This window comes from Cervus canadensis, chromosome 3 (assembly GCF_019320065.1).
Source record: "Cervus canadensis isolate Bull #8, Minnesota chromosome 3, ASM1932006v1, whole genome shotgun sequence".
NCBI lineage: Eukaryota > Metazoa > Chordata > Mammalia > Artiodactyla > Cervidae > Cervus > Cervus canadensis.
The window spans coordinates 24534104-24551852 of record NC_057388.1 but is presented as its reverse complement, the minus strand read 5'-3'; the positions used below and the strand labels follow the sequence as shown (position 1 = coordinate 24551852).

Genomic DNA, 17749 nt, shown 5'->3' with positions numbered 1-17749 from the left:
ATATTAACAGTGATCTTTGGATTGTGGATTTATGGCTAATTTATAGCTGATATAGAAAAATCTAAAGAAAGAAATGACATTTTACAAAACAGGCATGCATGATTCTTGTAGCCCAAGACAGGAACATTTGGTGCTCAGCACTAAAAAAAAATATATCTAGGATGACTTTTTTCAACTAAATTTATTTTCCTGTTTTTCTGTTTTTTATATTATTATGAGCACATAAATTTAAAAAATCCTTTTTTTCAGCTATATATGACATGTTTTGTACAGACAACCATTGTATCCTTACTTCCTTGGGAAGTTATCTTGAAATTAGTGCTTAAATATAGTTGTTTTTGTACATAATGGTGTAGTCAATACTCAATAGATTATTGTTAACCGAGTTTCCATTTATGACTTCTTGGTAAATTTTTCCCACAGAATTTAATATATTTCACTGTTTGTTAGGTCTACAAATGTTTCATTTATCAGATAAATTTTACTGAAAACCTTCTTTGTTAAAATACTTAATAACATGAATTTAATTTTTAGTACTTAACATTATGCTTAAGATGCACACTTAGCCCCAGGTTATTTGTTTTTTTCATGTAGTTTAAGGCTCCCAGCTCTGCGTTCTTTATGCTCAACCTCTAAAATAGGTGAGTGTGCTTTATGTGTGTTCTTCTAAGTTTTTCTTTATATTTGGAGATTGAAGTTCTTTAGAACTTCTGCATTGTTGACCTCTTTGAAGCATTGGCGCCCGAGATGTAGAACTGGATGGGTTTCTTACGTGGGGTTGGAGTTCACTGAGCACCATTTCCACCCTATGGCTGTGTAAAACTGTAGGCCCGGGTTTTTCTCCATCTCTACCAATTCGTTTATAACTTTTATGAGTCCGAAGATTTCGTGTAGTTCAAGGTATAGCAGATAAACTGAATTGAAACTCAGGAATCCTGTTTTTGTTTTAACGAAACCTTTATCTCAGTAACTAATCTGGAATAAGTAATTTACGTTTTTGGCCCTGTGATTATAAGGGTTTGTGGTAATTCTTTCAGATCTCTTTCAGTTCTGAAATACTAAGATTCCCTGATATGGTTGGTACTAATCTTGATTTGTTTGCCTTCACTCATATCTCCTCTTCAAAACACTCACATTCTCTATCACACCCCACATTTTGAATACCATTTGGAGAGTTATTTTTTTTAGATTTAATTTACTTTGGGATTAAAGTACTTCTATGGTCTGCTGTTTTACTGGTAGTAAATCTTAGACTAGGATGATGATAAACTATATTTAAATCTCTTATTACATTTCTGCATGGTCAGAAAGGATGCAAGACTTCAAACATTAAGATATTAGCTAGACCAATCTTTTCCCTATAGTTAAGCAGTTTTGCATCAATGAAACTTGACAGTTTTTTACTTGATTATCTAAACTACTGCTCTTCTCTGTAGAATACTCCCACCGTGGTTGATTTTAAGCTGTGAGCGTAAAGTCACTGCATGTGGGTTAGGAGAGAGATGTGCTCATTTGGCTCTCCCCCTGCAGCGCATGGGGCTTCCCAGGTGGAGCTAGAGGTAAAGAGGCCACCTGCTAATGCAGGAGGTGCCAGAGACATGGATTCGGTCCCTTGGTCAGGAAGCTCCCCTAGGGAAGCGAATCCCATGTACAGAAGAGCCTGGCGGGCTACAGTCCATAGGATAACAAAGAGTCGGACTTGACTGAAGCGACTTAGCACGCATGCCTGCTGCAGCACACGCGGGGAGGAGGTGCAGCTGAGGGAAGGGAGCAGACTAGTAACCACAGAGCAGTGAAACTTGTGTCCTTGTGGTGGCTGATTTAGCTCCTGTGAAAGAGTAATTCTCCATGTATTTTTGAGGATGATGGTAGAGAGTGATCATGAGTTAATGTAAATTTAGTAATGTTGTGAAAAAAATCAGTTTAATTATTTTATACTCAGTCCTTATAACTAAATTCTTGAAGTAGTTTTTAAAAGGGAAGCAAAGATGCTCTAGGGAAGTGGTTATGGTAACTTGAAATATTTATGAGCAAATTGAGAAGGGAGAGTCTTTAAATGGATTTAGAAGCAAGTTTACAATTCTTTGCTTTTAAAATATTGCTCAAATTCAATTTTAGGCTGAAGCTTTTGATGCTAACAAAGTACTCCCTCAAGAACTCTTAAGGATGGAAACATGTAAAGGTTTATGTATTTTAAAGAGTATATCCTTTATGATAGTGAATTCTGAGGGGGTTAACTGTCTGATTCAGTGACTCAAGGAAGGAATTTTTTTCTTTTACAGATAGGTCACTCACTTTCGGCAAAAGATGGCTGTGAGTCAGGTGATCAAAAAATCTAGTGGAATAGAACTTCTCAAAATGTCTTCAAAGATGCTTGTCAAAATCTACCCAGTAAAACTAGGAATTTTGATAGTGGTTTTTAAAAAAGTCTTGATATTTCTTCTTTAGAAGGTAAAAGACTTCATTTAGGAGATTAATGCATATTATTGTATTTTATGCAGTTGGTTATTATATTACCCTTATTGATTAATATACACTTAAAAAGCCTTTATATGTGATAAGTGTGTATGACTTTTGATATATATTCACACATATACAAACACAAATACTATGCAGTGTATATGCTATGCAATATACTGTGTCATTCTTAATGTTTTAAAATAATATCTTAGTAATCATTCCTGTGAAAAAATAATATAGCATCAGGAATGAAACATTAATCATAGGATTGTTTCTGTGGGAAGGTCAATTTTGACTGTTTTCATTTTGATATAAAGGACCTTTTCTAGGACAGTGTTCTGCCAAGTGTGTGAAGATTGCCTCTACTGCCCAGCAGTCACCCACTTCTTTAGTTAGGCAAGTCTGTGTGATGACTCTGGGGTTGATCATGCTCATTCCCTTCTTTTGCTTGTTCCTATATCCTTACTTTCCCTGTTAAATGGTACTCATTCATCAATGATAGTCCTCATTCATCAAATTTTTTAAATCTTTTTTGACTTATGACATAGCACTTACCTTCTGCTTATTTCTGTGTGTGTGAGTATTGTCAAAAAATTGTAAACTCTTTTTGGAATGGTACCAGTTCTGGACTACTGTAGTAGAAATTCTCTTTAGTTAGCCAGTCCATTCCCTTTGTACGACATACTGACTCAAGCCCGTTGCATTAAAGCTAGGCTAGTAGACTACTTTCTTGTACTTCTGCCCTTTTCTGTTCCCACTTTTTGAGATTTAAACTTATCCAAAGTCACTTGTATTAATAGATTCTTGGGCAAAGAAAGTTTCATATAATAGTTCTGTGGTATAAGCTGAACATGGATGCTTTAGAGGAGCAAGAAATTGACTGTATTAAAAAAGGAAGTTGTATTTGTTTCTGAACCTGTGTACCCTGGTTATACTTTTTATTATAATCATATAATTTAATTTACTCCTACCTATTTTGAAGAAATATGAGTATGACAGGGTAGTTCCTGTGAAAATGAGGTCACTTGCTTTGGAATTTACTCAGAGCAAGTTGCTAAATAGATTGCAGTTGAATTAGGTGTGCAAAAGACAACTACAAAGTACTGGTGAAGAGCCTTGAAAGACTCTTACTCTGCGTTCAGATTTGTTTATAAATGTCCTTAGCTGTTACGTCCTTTAAAAGAAACTGGAAACCATAACTTCTTCCGTGTGAGAATGATTTATTCAAGACAGTTCAGTTCAATTGCTCAGTCGTATCCAACTCTTTGTGACCCCATGAACTGCAGCACGCCAGGCCTCCTTGTCTATCACCAACTCCCGGAGTCCACCCAAACCCATGTCCGTTGAGTCGATGATGCCATCCAGTCATCTCATCCTCTGTCGTCCCCTTTTCCTCCTGCCCTCAATCTTTCCCAGCATCAGGGTCTTTTCAAATGAGTCAGCTCTTTGCCTCAGGTGGCCAAAGTATTGGAGTTTCAGCTTCGACATCAGTCCTTCCAATGAACGCCCAGGAATGATCTCCTTCACGATGGACTGGTTGAATCTCCTTGCAGTCCAAGGGACTCTCAAGAGTCTTCTCCAACATCACAGTTCAACAGCATCAATTCTTTGGTGCTCAGCTTTCTGTATAGTCCAACTCTCACATCCATACATGATCACTGGAAAAACCTTGACTAGACAGACCTTTGTTGGCAAAGTAATGTCTCTGCTTTTTAATATGCTATCTAGGTTGGTCATAATTTTCCTTCCAAGGAGTAAGCATCTTTTAATTTCATGGCTTCAATCACCATCTGCAGTGATTTTGGAGCCCGAAAAATAAAGTCAGCCACTGTTTCCACTGTTTCCCCATCTATCTGCCATGAAGTGATGGGACCGGATGCCATGATCTTAGTTTTCTGAATGTTGAGCTTTAAGCCAACTTTTTCACTCTCCTGTTTCACTTTCATCAAGAGGCTCTTTAGTTCTTCTTCACTTTCTGCCATAAGGGTGGTGTCATCTGCATATCTGAGGTTATTGTTAATTCTCCCAGCAGTCTTGATTCCAGCTTGTGCTTCCTCCAGCCCGGCATTTCTCATAATGTACTCTGCATATAAGTTAAATAAGCAGGGTGACAATGTACAACCTTGACGTACTCCTTTTCCTATTTGGAACCAGTCTGTTGTTCCATGTCCAGTTTTAACTGTTGTTCCCTGACCTGCATATAGGTTTCTCAAGAGGCAGGTCAGGTGGTCTGGTATTCCCATCTCTTTCAGAATTTTCCACAGTTTATTGTGATCCACACAGTCAAAGACTTTGGCATAGTTAATAAAGCAGAAATAGATGTTTTTCTGGAACTCTCTTGCTTTTTTGATGATCCGGAGGATGTTGGCAATTTGATCTCTGGTTCCTCTGCCTTTTCTAAAACCAGTTTGAACATCTGGAAGTTTATAGTTCACATATTGCTGAAGCCTGGCTTGGAGAATATTGAGCATTACTTTACTAGCCTGTGAGATGAGTGCAATTGTGTCATAGTTTGAGCATTCTTTGTTATTGCCTTTCTCTGTAATTCAAATGAAAACTGACCGTTTCCAGTCCTGTTGCCAGGGCTGAGTTTTCCATATTTGCTGACATATTGAGTGCAGCACTTTCACAGCGTCATCTTTCAGGATTTGAAATAGCTCAGTTGGACAAAGGCTACATTAATAACTCTTAGCAAAACCTTAATCAAAAGGTCTTCCCTTGGTCTTATATTGAATGATTTATATGATTGAAGATAAAATGACATACATTCATGATTCCCTCCTTTGATCAGATATTTTGTTTACCCATTATCACTTTTCCATGTACTGTGTTCCTGTGTGCCTGTGTATGTGTGTGTTGCATTTGGTTAATCATAGATTCTTTAAGCTGTAAGTGTCCCTAGAGAAAAACCGTGGGATATGATATGACTTGCTGAATTTCCCAACTAATGAAATGGTGTATCTTTTACTTGGATCAAGGACATGTATGCCAGTTCAGGGCCTCTTTACAGAAGTCTTTAATTGATTTTGATGTGTGTTTTGTATTACTGATGATAAACTGTTTACTGCTTAGAATAGATGGAACCAGTGAAGGAATTTGTATAATCTCAGTCTCAGCCCCATATTTGGGACATTCATTGCCTTTTTTAGGCTTTAGCATTAAGTAGTTTTAGGTTTTCGAGAGGCAAAAAGAGCTTCTCAATCAATGTGTGTCCTACGTCAGAACTGTAAGGAGTAAAGAAGAAGCTGTTCTAGGGGGTTCATGTGGCCATTCCCCAGGCACCTGTTAACAGTGCTCTGACCCTGAAAGAGAAATCAGTAAATCAGTATGTATTGAGTGCCTCCAGGGTTTAACGTATTATTTAGCCATTGGGAACAACACTGGGAATAAAACAAACACAGTGAATAAAACATGAAATCCCTGATTTATCTCAGCAATTGAATTGTTTAACTGCAGATTCTAAGTGCTATAGAACTAAACGCTGTAACCAGAGACCTAGTGTGAAGGAGTAGGGTAGAGGGTGAGGGTCAATGCAGGGTGCTGTGTGTGGAACCGACATTTTAGATAAACTTGAAAGTATACATGGGAATTGTCAGGGGAATGTGGAGGAGAGAAGGTAAATTTGTAGGGAGTAGACAGGGTGAGCAAATTTGGCAGAGGAAATAGTCTGTCCAGAGGCACTGAGATAAGAACAGAACCAAAGAGGAAGGAAGAGATCGAAACAGACGATGAGGAAGTAAGCAGGGACCCAGATATGCATGGTCAGGAGTCATTCAAGTATTTTTAAAGCCCTTGTTTTGTATTATCATATTTGTATTTTTATAAAGATCACTCTGGCTGCTCTATGGAAAATAGAATGAAGGGAGAGACAAGAAAGGACATGGGAGACCAATTAAAAGGCCAGGAATAAGATGCTGGTATTAGAGATGAAGATAAGGCATGCCTAATATATATATTCAGAGAGGTACACTTTATAGTTTAACTGTAGCTTTTGTTCTTTGAGACTTCATTTCTTATTTGCATTCCTAGTTAACCGTTGTAATTCATGCAGTCGTTCTATCAAGATATATAAGCTACAGGAACCTACTGTAAATTTTATTTTTGGGGGTAGGGTTGAATATATTCCTTATTCTCTTGGTCAATAGGAAGTATGCTCTCATTTTTAAATTCAAGAAATGAAAGCTTAGTAGTAATAAAATGAAAGTGTAGATAATAGGACTCATTGTACAATAATCTAGATGTTTTTACTGGAAGACATGTGGGGAAATATTTTAAACAAAGTGAAAAAGAGCCTTGACTGCAGTCATGATTTAAGAATAATAGCATTAAGAACTCAAATAGAAAGCTCTTTGTAAATCAATAGAAGGAAATGTGGCTATTACATAAATTGAATGATTTTTAAATTTATATTTACATTGCACTTATTATATATTAGTCATATACCATAATTTTAGGAAGTTCTTCGCTGTCAACAAAATGTTTTCAAATTATAAGGTAAATACTACTAGAAATTATTAGTAGAAATTTTCCTGATTTATAAGTGGGCAGTCATGTACTACTGTTGTTCCTATCTTCCTTACCTGGAATAGTTCCTTTGAATTGAGATTTACATTAAATTTGCATGTATTCAGTGAAAATGAGTCAAGCAGAGGGAAAATAATTACCTTGGACAGGGAATATGAAATATTCTGTTTCCTGTTTTCCTCACCTCCGTGTGTTTTATATTGAAAGTAGAAATCTGTGTTTAATAATTAAAATAATTTTTTATATTTGCATTACTGATTAACTTCCAGTCATGTTAAATATTACTTTTACATCCTTTTATATCCTCTTCAAATGTCTCATTTACATCTTCTAAGATGAATTGAGATAGGTTTTAGAATGCCTTCTAAAATTAATGTATTTATTTTGTTGGAATTTTAGTAAATTGTATAACAGCACTATACGTGAAACAGAACACATACAATTTGAAAGATTCTGCTTCTAAAGTTGTTAGAATGAACCTTTTATGGATTAAGTGAATTTATGGTCTACACCAAGTAAATTTTGTTCTTATACAAATTTTCAAGTTTGGATGATTTTGTAAAGATGCTTACACAGATAGTGCTTTTCTCTTTAAAATAAGAAACAAAGATTCTATAGACCTCCAAGTTTAAGTATTTAAGTTTTATTTTGAGACTGAATATTGCTATTTAGTGTATTCTTATATACATCGCTCATGTAGTTGAACGGTAATGCCTCTGCAAATCTCAGAACTCAGGTTACCTTTATTTTTATTAAGTTAATTTGTATTTCATGTACTTATAATTTACTTTTTCCATGTGTATAATAGATTATAATTGCACATTAAAAAGTATATTAAAGTTAACAATTTCTTATTTGAAAACAGCCATCTGTGGTATTCCTCAGTGCTGTTACACATTTGTAAGGTTTTTCTCCAAAAACAGTAATGAAATTAGCTTACTCATTTGCTTTTTTATGTATGGTGAATTAGCATGACAACTTATGGTATACTTTTTTTTTTGGTTCCTTTATTGCTCAGCATCGTTATGAATAGACTCTTTGTCTTCTATTTGGTATGTTCCTAAAGGGATGAATTAATTTTAGTGTTAATATAAGGAGAACAGCATTGAAAAAAATGCTTGTTTAATAATATCACTTAATCAAAAGAGATGTGTAATCTGTTTTGTATTTATCTATTTGTTACGTTTCACTGGTGTGCTAAATTAGCAGTGTTTGTTGAAGTCTTCTTTTATAAGAGTACTAGGTAGCTTAATAAAATTAGTTACCACCTTTTTCATGGGTAAGTGTGTTATTTTATACATTATTCTTTAAACCATTTCCAAGTGACTATAGTTATTTTGAATAGTTGAGTTTTTAAGTGTTTATATATGCAAACAGAAACCAATCAGGCTCACACCAAAGGTATTTGGTTCAAAACTTGAACTGTATAACTAAATGGAAGAATGTGGAGAATTCAGAAAGGGTTCAGAAAGAATCAAAAATCCCAAGTGCTCTTTTAAAAACAAGCAGAAGCATTCTCAGTTCTTAATGTGTTGTTATGTCTGGGGTGAGAAATTGCCTGTTGTCTTTCCTTTTTTTAATTTTAAGCACTTAGTACTTTTAAGCTTCGACACAAAATACTTCAAAGAATACTGTTCAAGAGTTTAAATAGATTTGATAAACTATGGGTCTTTTGAAAAGGAATGCTAAGGTGTAATACTAATTAAATGAACAAAATCTCAGTATAAATAAATTCAGTCTGTGATGATCATGTTGTTTTTCAATAGTCATTGAATAAATTTATTTTTTGACTTAAAAAAGTCATCCTTCTATGTAATGTGTTTGTTATAAGGTCTAAAGAAATAGACTGGCAACCTTATTTTACTACACGCCTTGTAGATGATTTTGGCACACACCTACGAGTATTCAGAAAGGCCCAACAAAAGATAACAGAGAAGGATGATCAAGTGAAAGGTAATAATATCTTTATCCCATTTGAAAATTAGGATTTTAGAATCTGTTTTTCTTTATTATTCTGTAATCTTGAATTGTTCCTTTTCTGTCCAGGTACAGCAGAAGATCTTGTAGATACCTTCTTTGAAGTTGAAGTTGAAATGGAAAAGGACGTTTGCCGTGACCTAGTGTGCACTTCTCCCAAAGATGAAGAAGGTTTTCTTTTTAATATAACTTTTTGAGCATATTAACTGTTCACAGTAGTAGAGGCAAGTTAGCAGAACCATTTAACAAATACCAGGGTAAAATCTAAGAGTGAAGTTATTCTTATGGGACAGGAAGCTTAGTAAAAACACTACTGCTCATTTTATCTTTTAACTCTTAAATTTCCAGATTCTTTTTTCTTTTAAAGAGAGCCTTTTCAATTAAAGAGAACTTCTTTTGTCGTCTTTTAAAATACAGCAAACACAAACATTTTATCCTTATGACTTTACTTTTTTTGATCTGTAGTAATTTTATCTTCACCTTGAGTTTACTATGTCTAACTCAAGGGTACACCTATTATCGTAAATATTTTCTAAGGGAATGATGATAATGTTTCAAATGAAATTTATAGAGTTTAATTGACTTTTCTTTTTGAGATATTAGACCAGATAAGTTTTAGCTGAGGATGTTGTCTTTTCCTAGTTTTACAATGACCTAGTCTGTGCTACTTGGCATATTGTTTTGATTATCAGGATCAGCTATATAATTACCTTCCCAGGAAGTGTCAGCATATGAACAACTCAGGAAAGCATTGCTAGTTGTGGAAATTGTTTTCTTAGATTTTTTAAATGTGCTCAGCTTTTCTATTTATTTGCCTTCTTTTCTGCTTTTTTCCTTTTTTCTTCTTTCCTTTTTATATTTATTATGCAGTTCAGTTTTTAATTGCTACTTCATTAGCAGCAGCAGCATTAATAAAATAACTAAATGTAAGAAATAGTTAGAATGATGTATAGTTCTTTTATGTAAATCAAGCCCTCCTCAATCGGTAAAATAGAAGAGCATATTCTTCTTCTTATTACCTGCGAAGTTAGTGGAGGTTCTTTCTTGAAAAAGAATTGTAAGTATATTTTTAAATGTGCAGATAACTTAAGTATGTAGAGATGTGTGGTAGAAGAGTAGAATACTTGGTGCAACTAAAACTTCTGGGGGAAAACACTTTTGTAACTGAAGTTTCTCAACAACTCAAGATGTAGGGTAGAACTGGGCAAAGTAAAAAAGTGTATATTACTTTGATTAATGAATATTGGCTATTTGGAGAATAACAAAGATTTTTATTGAATACTGATTAATTATTAAGATAATAAGCTTGTATAATCAGCAAACTGCTTAATCCTGCTGCTTTATTTGTGTTTTATATCAAGAGTAGGTGGAGATTTTGTATCTTCTGTTATTATAGCTCCTTTTTTTTAATTTCTAGGATTCCTAAGGGATTTGTGTGAGGTCTTATTATATTTATTGCTACCTCCTGGAGATTTCCAGAACAAGATCATGCGATACTTTGTCAGGGTAAGCTTAAACTCGTACCAGATACATGGCTGTAAAGAAACTTAGAGTTGTAATTGCCAAATTTTTGGTCCCAGGACCCTGTTACACACTTAAAAATTATTAAGGACCCCAGCTAGCTTCTGTGTATGTGAGCTTTGTCTATCAATATTTATTGTATTGTAAATATTAAAGCTAAGGAATTTTGGAACACAGAAATACACAAGCACATTCTGTTAACTATCATGCTCCATTCTGAAAATACCACTGTTTGCTTCCCTTTCCCTACACCCCAGAGGTTCCTGGACAATACCCCAAGAACTGCCTGACTTAGAGTTAGGTTATGTTTTAAATTTTCTTTAACATTGTTGTTCAGTTGCTCAGTCGTGTCTGACTCTTTGCTACCCCATGGACTGCAGCACGCCAGACTTCCCTGTCCTTCACCATCTCTCCGAGCTTGCTCAAACTCGTGTTCATTGAGTTGGTGATGTTATCCAGTCATCTCGTCCTCTGTCATCCCCTTCTCCTCGTGCCTTCAATCTTTCCCAGCATCTGGGTCTTTTCTAATGAGTCAGCTCTTCGCATCAGGTGGCCAAAGTATTGGAGCTTCAGCATCAGTCCTTCCAATGAATTCTATAAGTTTACCTAAATTAGGCTAATTAAAATAACACATCTGGATAGAAACTTTGAAAAAAAAACCTGAGCAGCTAAGATTCTACTTCTTGGCATTGAAAAATAAATGTCAGATGAAAACAATAATCTTGGACTCATTTATTCCCTGAGTGTAATCCTTTAGAATAAAATTCTGTGTGCAAATGTAAAGGAATAACATTTTGACTTTGGTTACTGGTTATGACTGAGAAATGCTAGCTACGTTAGTCCTTATCCTGGCTGAATGGGTAAAATTAAAAGTTTCTGATTATACTGAAAATGAAAGTTTATGATCTTTTTCGTCTGCCATTCTGCAAAACAGATACACCAGTTCCTAAACTGTCTTTTTTGCTTATTATTATTTAAGCAGTATCAATTTAGCAGTATCCTAATAGCTCTCTAACTTTGGTTCAGTGCACTTTCAGGTAGGGTAGTGATACTGTGAAATGAATAGAAAATGCTTGATTTTGATGGGGAGAGTCTGATAGATTATATACATTGAAGACTTGGGCTGGTCATTATCAACATCTGGCATGTCTGTGTCTAGATTCACATCTACCACTGAAGGAAGATACTGCTAATCAGTCATCATATTCATTCATGCTGATTATTTGGAGCAGTCTTTGCCTGCCTGATACTCTGCTTAACTTTTAAATATCCAGATTGTGCAATTCTGTGCCTTCTTGCTCATCCATCCCTGTGACTTTAAACACCATCCAAATGCTAATAACTTTCAAATCTATATCTTTCTCTTCTGAACTGTCCACCAGCTGCCTACTAAAATCACTGTTTCATTGATGCAAAGCCCTTTTAAACTTTGCATGCACCAGATGGAAGTCTTACTCTTGCCTCCAAATCCTGTCTGCCTTTTATAAATCTTTTCTTCAACCCAGTAATGACCACCCAGCAAATGTTTTAAGTCTTAAGTCCTTTTAAAAGGCTTACAATAAGACTGTGGGTGACGTGGCTTTGTTTAACCTCTCTGGCCTTCATTCCATGCCGTCACTGTATTCCAACCACACAGGCTTTTCCAAAGTGCCATTTTTCTCCACTATAGGATTATCTCATACTCTTTTTCTCATCTGCTTAGAATGATTTGCCTTATTCTCTTGGCTAAATTATATTTGTCCCTCATCTCTCACTTCCTCAGAAATGCCTCCTTCTCTGAAAGCCCCCTCATAATTCCCTATTAGTGTAGGTAGGTACTGTATTCCTTCTTAACATTTACCATATTTTAACATGAAAGTTTGATTGTTGGATTAACTTGCTTGATGCCTCTTTCCCCTAATGGAGTCCCAAGTCTTAGAGGACAGGGGCCATTTCTTCATTTCTGTATTCTATATCACTGTGTACTTACTGGTTTTCACAGTGCCTGCCACATAGCATATACCAATCAGATAATCAGTTTTAATGCATAGTTCAGTTGAGTTTAGTCGTTCAGTCGTGTGTGACTCTTTGCAACCTCATGGACTGCAGCATGCCAGGGCTCCCTGTCCATCACCAACTCCTGGGGTTTACTCAGACTCAGTGTCCATTGAGTTGGTGATGCCATACAGCCATCTTATCCTCTGTCGTCCCCTTTTCCTCCTGCCTTCAATCTCTCCCAGCATTACAGTCTTTTCTAGTGAGTCAGTCCTTCACATCAGGTGGCCAAAAGATTGGAGTTTCAGCGTCAGGATCTGTCCTTCCAATGAATATTCAGGACTGATTTCCTTTAGGATGGACTGGTTTGATCTCCTTGCAGTCCAAGGAACTCTCAAGAGTCTTCTCCAACACCACAGTTCAAAAGCATCAATTCTTTTTTTTTTTTTTTTTTAAAGCATCAATTCTTTAGTGCTCAGCTTTCTTTATAGTCCAACTTTCACATCCATACATGACTACTGGAAAAACCATAGCTTTGAATAGATGGACCTTTTTTGGCAAAGTAATGTCTCTGCTTTTTAATATGCTGTCTAGGTTGGTCATAACTTTTCTTCCAAGGAGTAATTGTCTTTTAATTTCATGACTGCAGTCACCATCTGCAGTGATTTTAGAGCCCCCAAAAGTGAAGTCTGCCACTATTTCCACAGTTTCCTCATCTTTTTGCCATGAAGTGATGGGACCAGGTGCCCTGATCTTAGTTTTCTGAATGTTGAGTTTTAAGCCAACTTTTTCACTCACCTCTTTCACCTTCATCAAGAGGCTCTTTAGTTCTTCTTCACTTTCTGCCTTAAGGGTGGTGTCATCTGCATATCTGAGGTTATTGATACTTTTCCCGGCAATCTTGATTCCAGCTTGTGCTTCATCCAGCCCAGTGTTTCTCATGGTGTACTCTGCATATAAGTTAAATAAGCAGGGTGACAATATACAGCCTTGATGTGCTCATTTCCTGATTTGGAACCAGTCTGTTGTTCCATGTCCAGTTCTAACTGTTGCTTCCTGACCTGCATACAGATTTCTCAAGACGCAGGTCAGATGGTCTGATATTCCTATCTTTAAGAATTTTCGACAGTTTGTCATGATCCACACAGTCAAATGCTTTGGCTAGTCAATAAAGCAGAAATAGATGTTTTTCTGGAACTCTCTTGCTTTATTGATGGTCCAGCGGATGTTGGCAATTTGATCTCTGATTCCTCTGCCTTTTCTAAATCCAGCCTGAACATCTTGAAGTTCATGGTTCTCATACTGTTGAAGCCTGGCTTGGAGAATTTTAAGCATTACTTGACTAGCATGTAAGATGAGTGCCATTGTGCATTAGTTGGAGCATTCTTTGGCATTGCCTTTTTTTGGGATTGGAAAGAAAAGTGACCTTTTCCAGTCCTATGGCCACTGCTGAGTTTTCCAAATTTGCTGGCATATTGAGTGCAGCACTTTCACAGCATCATCTTTGAGGATTTGAAAGAGCTCAACTGGAATTACATCACCTCCACTAGATTTGTTCGTAGGGATGCTTCCTAAGGCCCACTTGAGTTTGCATTTGAGGATGTCTGACTCTAGGTGTGTGATCACACCATCGTGATTATCTGGGTCATGAAGATCTTTTTTGTATAGTTCTTCTGTGTATTCTTGCCACCTCTTCTTAATATCTTCTGCTTCTGTTAGGTCCCTACCATTTCTGTCCTTTTTGTGCCCATCTTTGCATGAAATGTTCCTTGGTATCTCTAATTTTCTTGAAGAGAATTCTAGTCTTTCCTGTTCTGTTTTCCTCTATTTCTTTGCAATGATCACTGAGGAAGGCTTTCTTATCTCTCCTTGCTATTCTTTGGAACTCTGCATTCAAATAGGTATGTCTTTGCTTTTCTCCTTTGCTTTTCACTTGTCTTCTTCTCACAGCTATTTGTAAGGCCTCCTCAGACAGCCATTTTGCTTTTTTACACCTCTTTTTCTTGGGGATAGTCTTGATCCCTGACTCCTATACAGTGTCTTAAACCTCCATCCAGATTTCTTCAGACACTCTTTCAGATCTAATCCCTTGAATCTTTTTGTCACTTCCACTGTATAATTGTAAGGGATTTGATTTAGGTCATAGCTGAATGGCCTAGTGGTTTTCCCTACTTCAATTTAAGTCTGATTTTGACAATAAGGAGTTGGTGATCTGAGAGGAAACCTATTTGACCTTCTTGCTGGCTATGGGGCACATGCTACTGCTACTCTTTAAAGATTAAACTGACTTTTAGGAGATGGGAATGACGATCAGTCTTGTTACATGGGTTTAAAATACGTTTAAAATAAGTAGGGTTCTTTAAAGAAAGAACAAATATGTTTTGCCATAGATTGCTCTTTTAGACCAATATTTCATTTCTTTTTGCTTGAGTCTAATTGAGTGAGTGTAATTGTAGAGCTCTGTGGTCAGTTTGTTTTTCTGTTAACTTAGTTCTTTATCAGCTTTCCTTTGTTGATGATTAAATCTAGGTTTTCCCAAAAGGCACTTTGTTCAGATTAAATAACAGATTAGAGAGTTCTTAGTTCTTTCCTTTATATGAATCCTTTGTATGAGTTGTACAAATCACAGCATTTGACTGAGATATTGCTATTTAATTGCCTCTGCTTTCTCCCATTACCATGTTTTATTGATTTAAAGATTCATGGCCTCAGTGACTCTGTAACTTTTAAATCTTCATATTTGACAGCTGATGCTTGTCTTAAAGTATATGAAAATTATGTGAAAATTGCATCATATTTTATAATATTTGCAGTATTTTGCTCTCACTAAAACTGTATAGGAATTATTGAGTCATATGACTAACTAGGGGCTTCCCTGGTGGTTAAGATGGTAAAGAATCTGCCTGCAATGCAGGAGACCTGGGTTCAATCCCTGGGTCAGGAAGATCCCCTGTAGAAGAACATGGCTGTCCACTCCAGTGTTCTTGCCTGGAGAATCCCATGGACGGAGGAGCCTGGTGGCTATAGTCATTGAGGTTGCAGAGTCCATGACTGAGCAACTAAACACACAGACACACACACATACACACGACTAACCAAACTCTTTCGTGAGGCAAATTAGGAGATCAGAGTAGTTTTCAGAGGCATAATGACTGTTTGCCTTAACTAATATGAAGCAATAAATTTATTCAAAAAGGTTACCCATATGTTTTTTACTCACTTTGAAAATAAACTTTGAATAAAGCACTTTTTTGTTTGTGAATTTTATCATTACAGAATACATTTAAAAATTTGAGCATGTGTGGTCAGATACATAATTTGAGGGAAGAAATAGATAAATAAATATAATTTTTAAACGGTTAGAGATTAAAGCTAATCCAAAATAAAACAATTTTCTAATTTGAGACTGGAGGATGTCTTAAAAGACATTTCAAGAAGTTATTGGAGCCTCTATTAGTGCCTTTTAGAAATATTAATTGATCATGGGGTAAAAGTTGTCAACGACTTGTAAAACTTATAGAAGTAGAATTTATATAAAATATTTCTCCAAAGGAAAACAGAGTGAAGGCTCTCTTCTGTGAACTTACACCAGAAAACGGCACAGATAAATTAGAAATCTAGAAAGGAATAAATAAATTGGTCCTTTACTTACAGAAGTGAAACATCCTATTAAACTTGTGGCTATTTAGCATTTCTAGTATTCATAAGAAATGCTGTTTCAAAAATTTAGACATCACAAGCATAGAGGACTGAAGAGTAAACAGGTAGACTATTGTCTCAGTTTGAAAGTGAAAGTGAAGTCAGTCAGTCATGACCTACTCTTTGCGACCCCATGGACCATAGCCCGCCAGGCTGCTCTGTCCATGGGATTCTCCAGGCAAGAACACTGGGAGTGGGTTGCCATTTCCTTCTCCAGGAGATCTTCCCAACCCAGGGATTGAACCCAGGTCTCCCGCATTGTAGGCAGATGCTTTATCATCTGAGCCACTTAGTTTCTTGATTTGCATCCTTTAATGTTTATCAAAGTCATACCATATTTAAGATAGTGACCTTGAGAAGATAAGAGTATTTTTGAAGAGAGATAAGTCTTTTATCTCTTTTAACTAATCTCACTCACATACAAAAAGTTCCTAGAGAGCTGTAGTGTATTAAGAGAAGTGGAAGACACAGAATTACTTAAAGAATGGTATGTGATAAATACCATAAATAGAAAGCATGAGTGTATTTTAAACATATAAGTGAATAGTGTTCATCAGGACAATCAGAGTTTATTTAATTGGAAAATTAATTCTGTAGTCAGTCCTAGGAGGAGAGCCAGAATCTTGATAGAAGTGTAAACAGCTGCAGAGAATGGGAAGGTATAGTCAAAGAATATTAAGTAATTGTATTACCATAAATGTTATTTTATTATCTTGTATTAGACAAATTTCAGACCAACAGGTATAGAGGGTTAATGCAATAGACATTTATGCACCAACACACCAGATTTAAGCAGTGTTAACATTTTGCTGTAGTTGCTCTATCCCTCCCTTGAAAGCAGTCACTGTTCTGATTGGTATCTTATCTTTTTTTGTTTTTATACTTTTAATATAGAAGTAGGAGTCCATAAATACATATAGTGCCATGTTTTGCCCTTTAAAAATGGACATAAATGCTAACTTATTAGAGGTATCCTTTTGCTTTTTTTCACTCAGCTGTACTTACTATTGTGGCCATGTATCTAAGTTGATATAGATGGTTTCATCTTACTCAACTTGTGTATGCTAGCTCATCTTTTTGTAAGTCATGTCATTTACCAAGTTTACTTTTATCTATACCTTACTTTTCTTCAGTAACAGCATTGAGATAGGAAATTTACACTGTGCTATTGATTTGAGAAGTGTATGAGATTAAATTTGTTTTTGTGTTTTAAAATTTTTGTCTAGGAAATCCTTGCACGTGGAGTTCTTCTTCCATTGATAAATCAACTCAGTGATCCTGATTATATTAATCAATATATCATATGGATGGTATGTACTTTCTAAAATGCAGCTCTTGTTTTTAAAACAGTTTTTTAAAAGGTATAAATATGATTTGAAAGTCAGGATGATTTAAGCAATAATTTATTAAAGAAATTAAGTAAAAATATATCTCAAGGTAATCTTTTATATTTTCAATATTTCTGTTTGCTTATGTGTTGAATGTACTAGCCAGATTTTCCTTAAGGAAGTAGGTTGATAAGATAATCTTCCTTAACAGTGTTCCTGCTGTTTCTACGTATTTAAATATAAAAAAGGATGTTTTCTTATCTGTG

General features: G+C 35.7%; 1 protein-coding gene across 3 annotated transcripts in view; it reads left to right on the top strand.

Moving 5' to 3' along the window:
• SNX13 (sorting nexin 13) overlaps positions 1-17749 on the top strand; it is a 153203-nt gene that overhangs the window by 61981 nt on the left and 73473 nt on the right. For 2 of the 3 annotated variants that reach the window (XM_043462781.1, XM_043462782.1), the window contains exons 6-9: positions 8816-8937; positions 9031-9132; positions 10379-10467; positions 17382-17465. In XM_043462781.1, the coding sequence (XP_043318716.1) occupies positions 8816-8937; positions 9031-9132; positions 10379-10467; positions 17382-17465 (397 nt within the window). Of the gene's footprint in view, positions 1-2794; positions 2857-8815; positions 8938-9030; positions 9133-10378; positions 10468-17381; positions 17466-17749 lie in introns of all 3 variants that reach the window. The other variant, XM_043462783.1, reaches the window with a different exon arrangement.